General features: G+C 40.8%; 1 protein-coding gene across 2 annotated transcripts in view; it reads right to left on the bottom strand.

Moving 5' to 3' along the window:
• Positions 1-15,010, bottom strand: part of Cert1 (ceramide transporter 1) — a 104,533-nt gene that overhangs the window by 44,199 nt on the left and 45,324 nt on the right. For both annotated transcript variants that reach the window (NM_001108935.1, XM_006231827.5), the window contains exon 4: positions 864-971. In NM_001108935.1, the coding sequence (NP_001102405.1) occupies positions 864-971 (108 nt within the window). The remainder of the gene's footprint in view (positions 1-863; positions 972-15,010) is intronic.

Genomic DNA, 15,010 nt, shown 5'->3' with positions numbered 1-15,010 from the left:
GAGGGCTTTGAAAGTGATGAACCCATAGATAACGGGAAAGCAATACTGACTGATAATCTGCTAAAACATTGTGAGGAGACATAGACAGACTTCAAAATGAACAAATTCATTATTACTGGATGTAATTTAGTAGTATTGATCAGTGTTGTCAAGGAAACCCTGAGGGGAAGATGAAGTCAGGCCACCTAAGTTTTTCCTTTTCATTGCATAGAGTTATGTGGCAAATCTTTTAATAGAAAATCAAATAGTGTCATGTGACATCTGTTTTGAGAGATGGAAATAAGCCTTGCTATGTGCAGAAGCATTGATTATTTTTGCAGCGCAGTGATTAACTCCAGGAAGTCTGCAAGCTAGCCAAGTACTCTGACACTGAGCCACATTCCTCAAGGAATTGATTATTAATCTGTGGATGCTGGTCAGTTTTACATCAACACAGCACTTTAATATTCTCCAGATTCTTCTTTGAACCAAGCTGTAATGTTGTACCTTACGTCATTAATAAATGAAGTTAATAATATCTAACTTATTCATTTTGTATGTGTGCACCATGATTTCCTCCCTTACAAACTTTTAACAAACTTTCAAATAAATTACATTGTGGAAAAGTTCTTTTAAAAAAAAAAAAAACCTATCAAGGACTGGTCAGATGGCTCAGGAGAAAAATGCTTACTGCCAAGTCTGACAACTGGAGGATACCTCCTGGGACCCACATGGTGAAAAGAGAGGACTGATTCCCACTAACTGTCCTTTACACACACGCACATGCATGCACATGCAAATAAATAAACATAAAAACCTAAGTTGTGCTCACAATGTCCAATGCTAAACGTCACAACATTCCTTAAAGCATTATAATTACAAACCTTGAATGAAGATGTGGACGTAGCAGAATAGCCACTTGCTCCAGACACCAGTGACACCATTGAGCCATGTCTACGCAAGCTGGACTCAGATCCATATCCTGATTCAGTCTGAAGAAGTAAAAGAAAGTCTACATTAAAAATATTAAATAGAAATATTTAAGATTATGAAAAATCAGTAAGGTTATAATAACAGTAATTACCAATTTGGGTTTATATTAAAAATAGCCAACCCACTGATGCAAAAATTGCCTTTCAGGTCTCCGGTGAAATTTTCATTTAGAATGCTACATGTTGCACTATAGGCTAAAGAAGTTATTTAACAACAGGATTTAGAGGTCAAATCCACAAGTAAAGAGAGTAGTGGTGAGCAGAAAGTGGGGAGGGTTTCAATGAGGATGAAAATGTCAGAGCTGCATGAGAAATGGTGTTTTTGTTCTTTAGAGGAAAGTCACTGATTCCCTCTAAAGTCATGGAAACTTAAATATAATGCTACAGTGAAATTTCCTAGTATTCCAGTATTTTCTTCCTAAAAAGATTTTGTATTATTTTTAAGTGTGTGTGTGTGTGTGTGTGTGTGTGTGTGTGTGTGTGTGTGTGTGTACATGTACAGAGACCAGAGGCTCCCGATCTCCTGGAGTTGTGGTGTGTGCTGCTTATGGTTGCTGGAAAATGAACTTAGGTCTCTGGAAGGGCAGATGTGTGCTCTTAGTTGATGAGCCATCTCTCGAGTCCTTGTCTCTGCATTTCAACTTTTCTTATTATAATTATATGTCTAGCATCAAATTTTAATAGGTCATATTTAAAAATTGCTATATGACTTAGATCTTTCTGAAAGCCAACTGTAAATGTTCATGGTTTTAGTGACCTTGACAGCTCATGACACCAAGAGGACTCCAACCTTGCTAGTCCATTATGTGATGGAAGGTAATCTGGACTCCTGGGTGTCTGTAAATGTATTATGACAGCATTGTCTTAATACATTTGTTTTATCTTAATGAGCTGGATACCTTTCATAACATCCATTTTACATTCTATTCTCAGCCAAATGCTAGCAATGTTATCACAGAAATCAACTACAGAAAAATTTCCAAGTCCCTGAAACCAAAGATTTTGGATCTGATTATAGTGAATTCTATCTGCAGAGTTGGCTCAGTGGTTAAGAGCACTTGTTGCTTTTGCTGAGGACCCAGGGTTTGATTCTCAGCACCCACATGGTACCTTACAACCCTTTGTAACTTCAGTCTTAGGGGATCCAATACCCTCTTCTGGTCTCCATGGTCACTAGGCATGTATGTGGTGCACATAATTATATGCAGGTAAAACACTCATAAAATAGGATAAATAAACCTAATAATAAAATAAATTATAGCTAAATCAACTATTTATATTAGAGAAATCCAGGATTCTGTACTGCATTATTTGAGAGAACATCACATGACACCTATTATGGTTTTAAACAAGTATTTGTACTTACTAACTGTACTTTATTTGATTGAGGAAAATCACACAGCTTTTTCAAACATTAATACTAAAAGAAACAGAAGCTAGATTATGTACCCTAATCACTTCCTTTTCCCTCCCTTTCCTTCCCTATCTCCTCTATCTTCTCTATCCTTCCTCTTCACTGAGTCAGGGTCTTGTTGTAAAACAACAATAACAACAACAACACACACACTCACACACACACACACACACACACACACACACACACACACACACACACAGAGGCACGCACACAGCAGAACTAGGATGAGAGTGGATGTCAGGCTACAGAGTTAACATTGTAACAGAGTATACACAAGTGATGACTATAAAAAGGTAGAAGAAAATTTTAAGGGTGTCAATTTATAAAAATACAAACTGCGAAAAAACTAAAATCAGTAAAATTTGAGAATATAAATATACTCATAAGCCTGTAAGTCCATTTCAGTATCACAGGGTCACAGCAAAAGGGACATGAAATTACAGCAGTCATGTGCCGAAAGAGTAAACTTCTTGTCTTTTAATGCTATCCACTGGAACTCCTACAGGGAGGTGCTCCACTGCCCTTAGAGCAGTTTGAGGTTTTCGTTCTCTTTCACAAAGATGCTAACTTGTAAATCTAGTATTTCTATATTTTAACAGAATGGGTTTGGTAATCGCCAAAGACTGCAATTAGAAATAAGAAAACCCCTGTTAACAGACAAAAAAAAAAAAAAAAAAAAAACAAAAAACAAAAAACAAACAAAAAAAAAAAAACTGAAGGCCTTTCAGAAATTAAGTATTCAGATATCTATGAGAGAGTCATTTCTAAGCAGAAATGAAATAAAACAGCTCCCTACAATTTACAGTCCAATTTTAAAGATATGAATTATAGACATTTTAAAAATATTCAAAATTCAACAACTTGGCCTTGAAATACAAATGTATCCACTCTCTCGTTTACTTGCTCACACCCAGAAGTCTTGTACAGAGCAAGTCAGTATTAGTGATGCTTTTTAAGGCCTTAAAACAAATCAAACAAGGAAAAGATTTACTGAAGGTTTCCTACACTACAGCTTCAATAGCCTGGCTTTCTCAAGTTCTAGTATCTTAAAACAGGCAACACCATCTTATTACAGGACGTGATACACAGATTCTATTACAATACTGGTGGAATATATGCTAAATTATGAATAACAGAAGAATGTTCATTATGATCAGAGTATGTTTTAACTCTAATAACTTCCCTTAAATAAATTCCAAGATAAATTATGAAAATCGGTCTAGTAAACAAACCAATCTTAATTTTATGGTTACTCAATGTAAAGAATGAAGATTTGCTGTTCTAGATCTGCTAACTGCAATAGTTTTAACAAAAATGAGAGCCGCGGGATAAAATATCAAAACGAGTCATGTTAAATAGAGTCGCTTTCATGCACAAGCGCACTTCTCTAAAATAGTTCTGTTCTTCTTCTCTGCAGTCAGAACTACCAACGCTGTACATAGGAGAAGAAAAGCTGTTAGACAAGAACACATTCTAAATGAACTAACTTTGAGCACAGCAGTTAAAGCAACATTAATTTGAATGTGAAGTATCTGGGCTTTTAGAGGGCAGAGTGTGGTAGAGGTAGATGGGAATGGGGAGAAACGATAGTCACAATACCGTGTCACACTCAGTGACTGGTGCTGGTTTGGGGCTAACCCTTGAAAGGAATGCTGGTCTTTTACTCTCACTCATTTTCCCATGTGAAAGATGATGAACTCACAACCTTTAACCACCAACCCACGAATATTTTGAAAATTCCAAATACTACCCAGACTATTCACCCAGAATACAAATACTTACCATAGGGATGCCTTCCCTTTTCACAATATTTGTTTTAGGATACCTCCTTTGGAGGGGGGGGTGCAAGATAGAGGGTGGATATGGAGGAACCAGGAGATGACTATGTGATTGGGGTACATGATGTAAGATTTACAAAGACTCAAAAAGTTAAAAAAAACCCAAACAAACAAACAAACAAACAAACAAAAAAACAAAAACTCCCTCCACTCCCAGCATTGGGGATATGGAACCTGAAGAGGCCACCTCCTGCAGCCTTGCAGGAATCCCAGTGGAGCAACAAAGACACCAATCAACCCACAAACCTTTCAATCCAAAATTTCTCCTGTCTACAAGAAGGGACCAGGGAAAGAGCAGAGACTGAAGGAAAGGCCAACCAATAACCAGTCCAACTTGAGACCCATCCCATGGGCAAGTACCAGTCCCTAACACTATTAATGATACTCTGTTATGCTTGCAGACAGGAGCCTAGCATGGCTGTCCTCTGAGAGGCTCCATGAAGCAGCTGACTCAGACAGATGCAGAAACCCACCACCAAACAGTGGATGGAGCTTGGGGACTCTTATGGAATAAGGGGAGAAAGGATGGCAGGCTGAAGTGGCTAGGAACTCCACAGGAAGACCAAAGAGTCAGCTGACTTGGACCCTTGGGGCACTCAGAGACTGAACATCCAACCAAAGAACACACACAGACTGGGTTTATGCCTCCCACATATATGTGGTGTATGTGAAGCTTGGTCTTCATGTAGGTCTCGAACAACCGGGGCAGGCGCTATCCCTAAAGCTGTTGCCTAGCTGTGGGATATGCTCTTCTCGCTGGGCTGCTCTGTCTGGCCTCAGTGGGAAAGGAATCGCCTAGCCTTATAGAGACTCGATGTGTGTGCCAGGGCAGGGGGTACTTGGAAGGGGGCCCACCTGCTCAGAGGAGGAGGGGAAGGGGTGAGGATTGTTAGAGGGGGTGCCCAGGAGTACCCAGGAGGCGGGCAGTGAATCAGTTAAAAAGAAAAGTCCCCCTTTCATTGTTTTGCAACAAACCTCATCTTTCTCAACTTTGCTTGAGTTTAAAAGGAGGATTCCTGAACATGCTTTTACATAGATAGAAAATGACATCTGGCTAAGGGTACACATTACAAATGTCATATACTAGAAATGGTTTCTCTCTAAATGTCACTGTATGAGACTATGCCTAAATCATATTAAAACATTCATTCCTTACAAAAAGAAAACAGAAAAACAATGACAATAACAAAACAAAACTGAAAACTTCCAAACAAAAAAATAAAATAAAAATAGCTCTTCTGTCCAGTAGAGGGAGCTGCTAGCATGCCACTCACATGGTTTGCTTGGAAAGCTGCAGGGTTACTATTGGTCAAAGAACTATAGTAACCTTTACACTAATTCCCTCAGCCTATGTGCTTGGGGAGTTTAGACTTCAGAACATTATGATTAAGTCATTCAGTTCAAAGCGATGAACTTAATAAAACTGAACTGCCTACCAACTTACTTAACTTAGAGTTACTAGTAAATTTGATAGTTTAACTATATGGAAGATAAATTTAACTATTGTTTTACACCTTGAACCCATCTAAACCTAAATGTGGCATATAAATACACTAAATATTGGATTTAAAAATTTAAAGCATTTTCTTTGAATAATTAACTTTTCCTAGTAACAATCACTAGCAAGCAACACAGCAAAGAAACAGCTGGCAAAAATTAATTTCCATATGGTATCATAAATTATGTAGTCATGATTTTAATTATGTAAAAGAAAATACAAAAACATTAACATCAAAATATAGGACTTTTTCTGAAATGGAGACTCTTAAAAGCCCAAACAGCTCACTGCAACTTCAGTCAGACTGGGACCCATGTCGTGAAAGGAAAGCTTATGAGAAGGAAGCAAGATGCTCTATCTCCAGGGACCAATGGACATGAGTGGCTGGACATGTTTTAGTAGTCAACAGCCATCCAGCTCGAGGGACCAGATACCTCTTCTGGCTTCCAGTGACACCACACTAACATGCCATACCCAACCCTCACATAATTAAAAATCTTTGTAGATAGTATGCTTTAACAAATTTACTCCAGAGAGAGCACGGAAAACAACAGTAAAGGCAAAGGGGTAGGGTTCCTTTGAACTAGCACATGAGTGTTGTTAATGCTTTACTATCTCACTTACCTCCTCTGTCTACTCATCCAGTGCCTATCCTTAACACGTCCTCCAGGTGTCTACTCATCCAGTGCCTATCCCTAACACGCCGAGACAAAGGCGGTATCAGAAGTCCTGGCAGACTGACAAAGGACCAGCTGAACAACTGAAGTGCAACTTGGCAGGAGGGAGACAGAAAATGAGGGGTGGGGCAATGAGGGAAAGACAAGAGGAAAGAAGCAAGGGAAAGACAAGAGCTGGTAAAATACTGTATGGAGAAAGAAGAGTGCAGGCCCCGACTCTCAAACCTCAAGCCAAGTGCTGTAATACCCTGGATCCTAATACCCAAGGCCTGCTCAAGATGGTAGTTGCACTTAGAGTTCAGAGTCCCAGTATGCAAGGCCTGCAAGGGTCTCAAGGATCTCTTGCTGCTGCTGCTGCTGCTGTTTCATACTTACTGTTATAAACTGTTACTGTCAAGACAAGGAAGGAAACAAAAGCTCTTAGAGACCAGTATTTTTTTGTCCAGCCTGAGTATCTGGTCCATCCATAATCTCTACACAGGTAGAACAAAAGAATTCTCATCCAGTGGACTGGGGACAATTTAGGTTGATGACACAGGTTTCTGACTGCTTTGATTTTGTCTTCCTTCAATTTCTCCTGAGTACTCAGGCTGAAGAATAGCAATGCATTTCTTGTTAAACAGCATCGACATCAGCATTTCCTACCTGACCTTCCACACAGTACATACAGGGTCTTGTTAATAGCAGATACACAACAACATAGAGTGACCTCAGGATTTTCGATCTGATCTTCCACACAGTACTTATAGGGTCTTGCTAACCACAATTGCAGAGAATGGTAACCTCTTTTCATTTACTACTTACTCTTAAATATTTTACATCAGTAATACAATAAAGAAGTCTTTTGTTCTAGCATGTATTTGTGAGTTTATTCATTTTGAAATATGAATCAAGGTGAATGTTTATAAGTGCACAATTCTCCCCCTCTCTATATATATATGTATGTATGTGTATATATATATACACACACACACATTGTTATACCAATAAACTCTAGACACTTCATCTTGTGTAACTGAAATCCTGTATATGTTAAATAGCAACTTAACATTTCTCCTTCCTTCCAACTATGATAACTACAACTGTGGCTCTAAGTTTATCTCCTTACACACTGATCTTCAAGACTATTCTTTAAAACAATCACTAAGTGCTTTGTCTACTTCTGAACTGTTTTTAAAACTATAGTTAAGTTTTAGAAGTTCTCTGTATAAAATGAGTATTATTAGAAAAATGAAATATCTTTCCAACTATAAGCTCTTGTGCTCTATTTAGTGTTAATGCAGTAAACCTGTCAATTTTCATAATGTTGAATTTGTCTGTTTCTTTTACTGCTTTAAAAGTGGAGTTACACCTAGTAAATGACTGCCAGAACCAATGTTGTGAACATTTTGCCAAGTTTTCATGATGACTTTAGGTATTTCCTTCCTGGATGCCTGTTATGGTTTGTATATGCTTGGCCCACTATTAGAAGGTGTGACCCTATTGGAGTAGGTGTGCCACTGTGGGCATGGGCTTTAAGACCCTAGTCCTAGCTGCCTGGAAATGAATATTCCACTAGCAGCCCTCAGATGAAGATGTAGAACTCTCCGCTCCTCCTGCACCATGCCTGCTGGATGCTGCCACGTTTCCACCTTGATGATACTGGACTGAACCTCTTAACCTGTAAGCCAGCCCCAATTAAGTGTTGTCCTTATAAAAATTGTCTTGGTCATGGTGTCTGTTCACAGCAGTAAAACTCTAAGACAGTGGCCAACTTTTTGACATCATGATACTGCCGTCATCTACAAAGCTTCCACTTATGAGTTTAAAACAAAGCCACAAGAGAAATCTCATAATGTGCTTGAAGGAAGTTTACTATTTGGTGTTGGGCCACATTCATAGCTATCTTCAAGTGCATGTAGCCCATGGCCTGTGGGTCACACATACCAGCTAGATTCTGATCCATGTTAAAATAATTAATTATATGGTTTTGTAATAAGTTTGGATAACCAAGAAGCATGGTTCGTCTCCTTTGGCTCACTTCAAAGATTGTTTTGGTAATATGGAGTCTCTCCCGGCTACAAATAAACATTGGGTAGATTTTCTATCTCTGCACAGAAATGCCATTAGGAATATGATGGCACTGCATTAGACAGCACGTTTTAGATAGACCAGAAATAGTAGCAATATTAAATTATGCAAACACAGACCACAAGTTGCCTTTTGTATCCTCTTTCACCCTTTCAAGTATTTTTCATTTATGTGTATGTGTGCGACTGTGTGTTAATACCTTGTATATGCAGGCAACTGTGGCGGACAGAGGTGTGGGTCCTCTGAAGCTGGGGTTACATGTGATATGAACTGTCAGATGTGGGTGCTGGGACCCACACTTAGAAGCTCTGCAAAAGAGCTCAAAGTACTTTTGAGCCATCTCTCTCCAGCCCCACACCCTTCCTTCCCTTTCCTCTTTCAATGGTTAAATTTTCCTATATTAACTTGGGAATTGTGGTGGCTTGAATGAGGGTGACAGCGCCCCTCCCCCCACTCCTGCTCGTAAATTTGAATGTCTGGTCCCTAATTGGTGGAACTGTTTTAGGAAGAATCAGGATGTGTGGGCTTTTGGAAGAAGGTATGCCACTAGGGATGGGCTTTGAAGTTTCCCACACACATGCTAGGCTCAGTCTGGAGATCTCTGCCTACTGTGTGTGGATCAGGATGTAAACTCTCAGTTTCTCTTCCAATCACCATGCTTGCCTGCTGCAAGGTCTCCACCACGGCGATCACGGGCTAAACCTCTGAAACTGTAAGCAAGCCTATAAGTAAATGCTTTCTTTTATAAGTTGACCTGGTCATAGCAGCTCTTCACAGAAACAGAACAGCAACTAAAACAGTTGTTGCTACCAGGGAGTAGCTCACTGCAGTAACAGGCCTGACCATCTGTTTGTTGGTGGAATGTGGAATTTGGGACTTTGGACTAGAAAAGCAGCTGATAGGCAGAATCCCTGGAGGAGCGACAGAGACACCAACCCACCCACAAAACTTTCAACCTAAAATTTATCCTGTCTACAAGAAATGCAGAGACCAGGGATAGAGCAGAGACTGAGGAAATGGCCAACCAGTAACCAGCCCGACTTGAGACCCATGCCATGAGCAAGTGCCAGTCCCTGACACTATTAATGATACTCTATTGTTCTTGTAGACAGGAGTCTAGCATAATCGTTCTCTGGGAGGCTCCACCCAGCAGCTGACTCTGACAGACACAGATACCCACAGCCAAACAGTAGATGGAGCTTGGGGGACTCTTATGGAAGAACAGAAAGGATTATAGACCCCAAAGGGATTAGGAACTCCACAGGAAGACCAACACAGTCAACTAACCTGGACCCTTGGGGCTCTCAGAGACTCCCTAGGCCTCCCTGTACATACGTAGCAGATGTACAGCTTGTTCTTCATGTGGGTCCTGAACAGCTGGAGTGAGGGCTCTCCCAAAAGTTGTTGCCTGAATGTGGGATATGTTCTTTTAGCTGGGCTGCCTTGCCTGGCCTCAGTGGGAGAGAAAGTGCCCTAGACTTGCAAAGACTTGAAGTGCCAGGGTAGAGGGGATACCCAGGGGAGCCACTATCCACTTAGAAGAGAAGGGGAGAGGGGCATAGGGGAAGGATTGTGTTGTGTGTGGGGAGTTCCCTGGGAGGGGTGCAATGAGTGGGATATAAAGTGAATACGTTAAAAAAATTAGATTAGGAAGGAAGGAAGGAAGGGAGGGAGGAAGGGAGGGAGGGAGGGAGGGAGGGAGGGAGGGAGGGAGGGAGGGAGGAAGGAAGGAAGGGAGGGAGGGAGGGAGGGAGGAAGGAAGGAAGGAAGGAAGGAAGGAAGGAAGGAAGGAAGGAAGGAAGGAAGGAAGACAGACAGGCAGGCAGCTGAATGTTATAGGCAGGACTTAATGGACAAGCCAGGTAGAAGTGTGGAAGACTATTGTTGCAAGCAATGTATACTTTGGAGGCCTAGCTCAAGATTTCAGAGGGAAATAATATTAGTGACTAGATAGAGACCATTCTTGTGATATTTTAGCAAAGAATGTGGTTGTTTTTTGCCTTGTTCTTAAAATCTAACCAAAGCAAAACTGAAAAGTATAGACTAATACTGACAGACAGGATTTCAAGCTAACCTAGTAATGAAGGTGTAACATGGATATTAGAGGTCACTCTTATGCAGATTTACAATGAAAATTAATAACAAGTGGGGGGGGGATAAAAAACGTACAGTTTAAGGAGAAAGCCCAGGAGAATGTACTGTTGGAGCCAAGCCTGAGCAGGGAAGCCCGAATGGAGTTCTGGACAAGCCCTCAAGAGATCTCAAGAGATCTTCGGACTTCCTGTCACAGGTTTGGCCTTAGTCTTAGCCACTTTCCTCAACTTCCAGGAGGATTCCACAGCTACTCTACTGTTGCTGTCATGGTTTCTGCACAGCAGTAAAACACTAACTATGACAGGGAGGTGTCTCCTTTGGCTTTGCCATATACCATCTGAATGAACATAAGTCATGTGCTCTGTAATTCTCAGAAATGCAATTCTTAGAATTATAAGACTGTTACAAACACTTCACATTATGTATCGACAGGCCACTATCATGCAGAGAACACTCCAAGCCGTTCTACTCCAGTCCTTCATAAAATCAGCAAGTGCTCTAAGAGACCTCTCACTTCTTTTGACAGTCTTCACTGCTCACGACTACTGAGGCTAGTTCTCTTTGATGCTATTATGAATTTAATTTTTGTTATTTCCTTTTTAGATTTTAACTGTTATACAGAGATGTTAAAGGTATTATAAACTTGCCAAATAGCACCAGTGACTAGAGACTAAATGCTCACATACGTGATGACTATGGGGGACATTTCTCATTTAAATGACATTTTAGGCTGGAGAGAGAGCCAAGCAGTTAGAAGCACTTCTAGAGGACTCTAGTTCAATTCCTAACACTCAACATGGTGGCTAACAACCATGTGTAATTCCAGTCCTAGAGGATCCTATGCCTTCTTCTAGTCTCCTAGGTACCAGGCATGTACATGTACATGGTAAACAGACATACATGCAAACAAAATGGCCACACTCATAAAAAATTAAAAACACAACCACCACATTTCCTGAGCTAGTTATGTTCCCTATTTGCAGCTTTTCTCAGACAATGTCTCATGGTTCTGACATCTCCCTCATCTGGGGGCTCCTCCTCAAGCCAGAGCTCACTCTTATTTAAGCTCCCCCTGCTTTTGATTGCTTCACACACAAGCTACACAAGTACTGCGTCTACATCATTTCCATATCTCCCTTCCCCAACTCCAGCTTTTACTATGTTCTTTTCCCTCCCAAATTAATAATTTGTTTAGTTATTATTGCTACTTATAAACACATCTATATGTGAATATATACACACATACACATGTATATACAATTTACTTAATCCAATTAGCTTTGCTTACATATTCATCTGTCCAGGGCTGAGCACTTGGGGCTGGACACCCTAGTGGGCAGTGTTTCCCTGGAGTAAACTGATTATCCCTTTCTCAGCAGCCAATGACCATGTGTAGCTCTTCTTCAAGTGGTGGGATCAGATGTAATTCTTCTGTTTGCATTGACATGTCAACTGGCAATGGTATTATGCTGGTCTTTTCAGGTATCATACTGTTGAATTCATGGGTGCATTTTCCATGTCATTTAGGAGACACTATCTAACAGTAGACATCATTGGCCTCTGGTCCTTTCAATCTTTCAGCCATTCTTCCAAGATTTTTTCTGAGCCTCAGGTGTAGAAAGTTTCATTCCACATGTACCAGTTAGGGATTGAAAACCCTAACGTCAGTAATTTTCAACAACTTGACTAGTTGACTAGCAACTTGACTAGCAGGCCTCTGTAACAGTGGCTATGTATTACAAAAAGAAGCTTCTTTGATAAGGGGTGAGACCTATACTTAATCTGTACGTATACATATACTTATCTAGAAAACAGAAATTATATTGCATTCAGGACCTAAAAGTAGTGGGATCTTCTCTAGGGTCTATAATCTCTCCAGTAGCTAATTTTACAGCATATATCAAAATTCCTTCCTAATGAGCAGGCCTAAGCCTATTAGATAACTGGTAGTTATCCCTAAGATGCTACTGCCATTACTGTACTACTGAGGCTACCTTGCTGGTCCAGTCATTGTGATTCACAGACTTTCCATTTGGGTAGGACTACTAATAGCTACTTTTGCTTGGTAATTTGCATGGAACCTTCTATTATTCTTTTTTTTTCATCTTTATTAAATTGGGTATTTTTTATTTACATTTCAAATGTTATTCCCTTTCCCGGCTTCCAGGCCAACATTCCCCTAACCCCTTCCCCTCCCCTTCTATATGGGTGTGCCACTCCCCACCCTCCCCCCCATTACCACCCTCCCCACAACAATCCCATTCACTGGGGGTCCAGCCTTGGCCGGGCCAAGAGCTTCCCCTTCCACTGGTGCCCCCTACTAGGCTATTCATTGCTACCTATGCAGTTGGAGCCCAGGGTCAGTCCACTTATAGTCTTTGGGTAGTGGCTTAGTCCTGGAAGCTCTGGTTGGTTGGCATTGTTGTTCATATGGGGTCTCAAGCCCCTTCAGCTCTTTCAGTTCTTTCTCTGATTCCTTCAATGGGGGTCCCGTTCTCAGTTCAGTGGTTTGCTGCTGGCATTCGCCTCTGTATTTGCTGTATTCTGGCTGTGTCTCTCAGGAGAGATCTACATCCAGTTCCTGTCAGCCTGCACTTCTTTGCTTCATCCATCTTATCTAGTTTGGTGGCTGTACATGTATGGGCCACATATGGGGCAGGCTCTGAATGGGTGTTCCTTCTGCCTCTGTTCTAAACTTTGCCCCCCTATCCCCTCCTTAGGGTATTCTTGTTCCCCTTTTAAAAAAGGAGTGAAGCATCTGCATTTTCATCATCCTTCTTGAGTGTCATGTGTTCTGTGCATCTTGGGCAATTTGAGCATTTGGGCTAATATCCACTTAGCAATGAGTGCATACCATGTGTGTTTTTCTGTGATTGGGTTACCTCACTCAGGATGATATTTTCCAGTTCCATCCATTTGCCTACGAATTTCATAAAGTCATTGTTTTTGATAGCTGAGTAATATTCCACTGTGTAGATGTACCACATTTTCTGTATCCATTCCTCTGTTGAAGGGCATCTGGGTTCTTTCCAGGTTCTGGCTATTATAAATAAGGCTGCAATGAACATAGTGGAGCATGTGTCTTTGTTTTGGGTTGGAGCATCTTTTGGGTATATGCCTAGGAGAGGTATAGCTGGGTCCTCAATGTCCAATTTTCTGAGGAACCTCCAGACTGATTTCCAGAATGGTTGTACTAGTCTGCAATCCCACTAACAATGGAGGAGTGTTCCTCTTTCTCCACATCCTCGCCAGCATCTGCTGTCACCTGAGTTTTTGATCTTAGCCATTCTGACTGGTGTGAGGTGGAATCTCAGGGTAGTTTTGATTTGCATTTCCCTTATGACTAAAGATGTTGAACATTTCTTTAGGTGCTTCTAAACCATTCAATATTCCTCAGTTGTAAATTCTTTGTTTAGCTCTGAACCCCATTTTTTAATAGGGTTATTTGTCTTCCTGCAGTCTAACTTTGTGAGTTCTTTGTATATTTTGGATATAAGCCCTCTATCAGTTGTAGGATTGGTAAAGATCTTGTCCCAATCTGTGCATGGAATCTTCTAAAACTATGAGAGTAAACACACAAAAAAGAAGGCTTCCAGGCCAGTTTTAGCTTGATTCCTCCAAGTCCTATGTTTGAAGTGCTATGCTTGGCTTTCACAGATCTACCCGTGGTCACATGTTGCTTGGTCTCAGCATCTCTGAAACCTAGAAGGAAGAATTCATGACCCTCCCCCACCCCAGCCCGCTCTTGTGTTTCTCACATTTACAAATCCAATGCACGCTCAAGTTTGTCTGCCGCGTGGAATGGATAGGCACCCACTTTGACTACATTAGCAGCACCTTTCTTATCTGAAGCAACTGTTTTCTTGAGATTTCTTTTTCACAAGCTGGAAGCTTAGCTGGGTGAGGCTTTGCCAAGAAGGAATCCTTCCCATTGTTCTCGTGAAGAGAATGAGGCCTCTCCTTAAAGGTGTCAATCTACTTAACTGTTACCGCCTCAAAGTCATTACCTTGGCTATAATACTAAGCTCCCTAGTGCACCTTTTCTCTCCAAAATGTACATTTTTTATTTCTTTCTGTCTCATTCACACTTTTTCATTATATTTCAGTGCATAAGAACTGTAAGTAATAACTATGCCACAGATCTGATATTATGCTATCTTGAAATTTCCTTGTCCAAATTACTTTTTAACTTAAGTCTCAGAAAAGATCTTAGCACAGATTCTGGTCTTAGTATCCAGGTGATTTACCAAAATTTCATATGGCTGTTCCATCCTAGTTTTCAATATAGTCCTTGCTTCCCACTACCCAGAATTACTGGGTCCTGGTACCCAGTGTACCCTCAGGAGCGTACACTGTCTTCCAGGAACCTAACAGTGGCAGCAATGCACTCTGTTGCAATACCCTACTGCACTGTGGGAGTCCAGAGTTCCAACTCATTAGGAACC

This window comes from Rattus norvegicus, chromosome 2 (assembly GCF_036323735.1).
Source record: "Rattus norvegicus strain BN/NHsdMcwi chromosome 2, GRCr8, whole genome shotgun sequence".
NCBI classification, from domain to species: domain Eukaryota; kingdom Metazoa; phylum Chordata; class Mammalia; order Rodentia; family Muridae; genus Rattus; species Rattus norvegicus.
The sequence above is the reverse complement of the archived record's forward strand: the minus strand, read 5'-3'. Positions and strand labels throughout refer to the sequence as shown.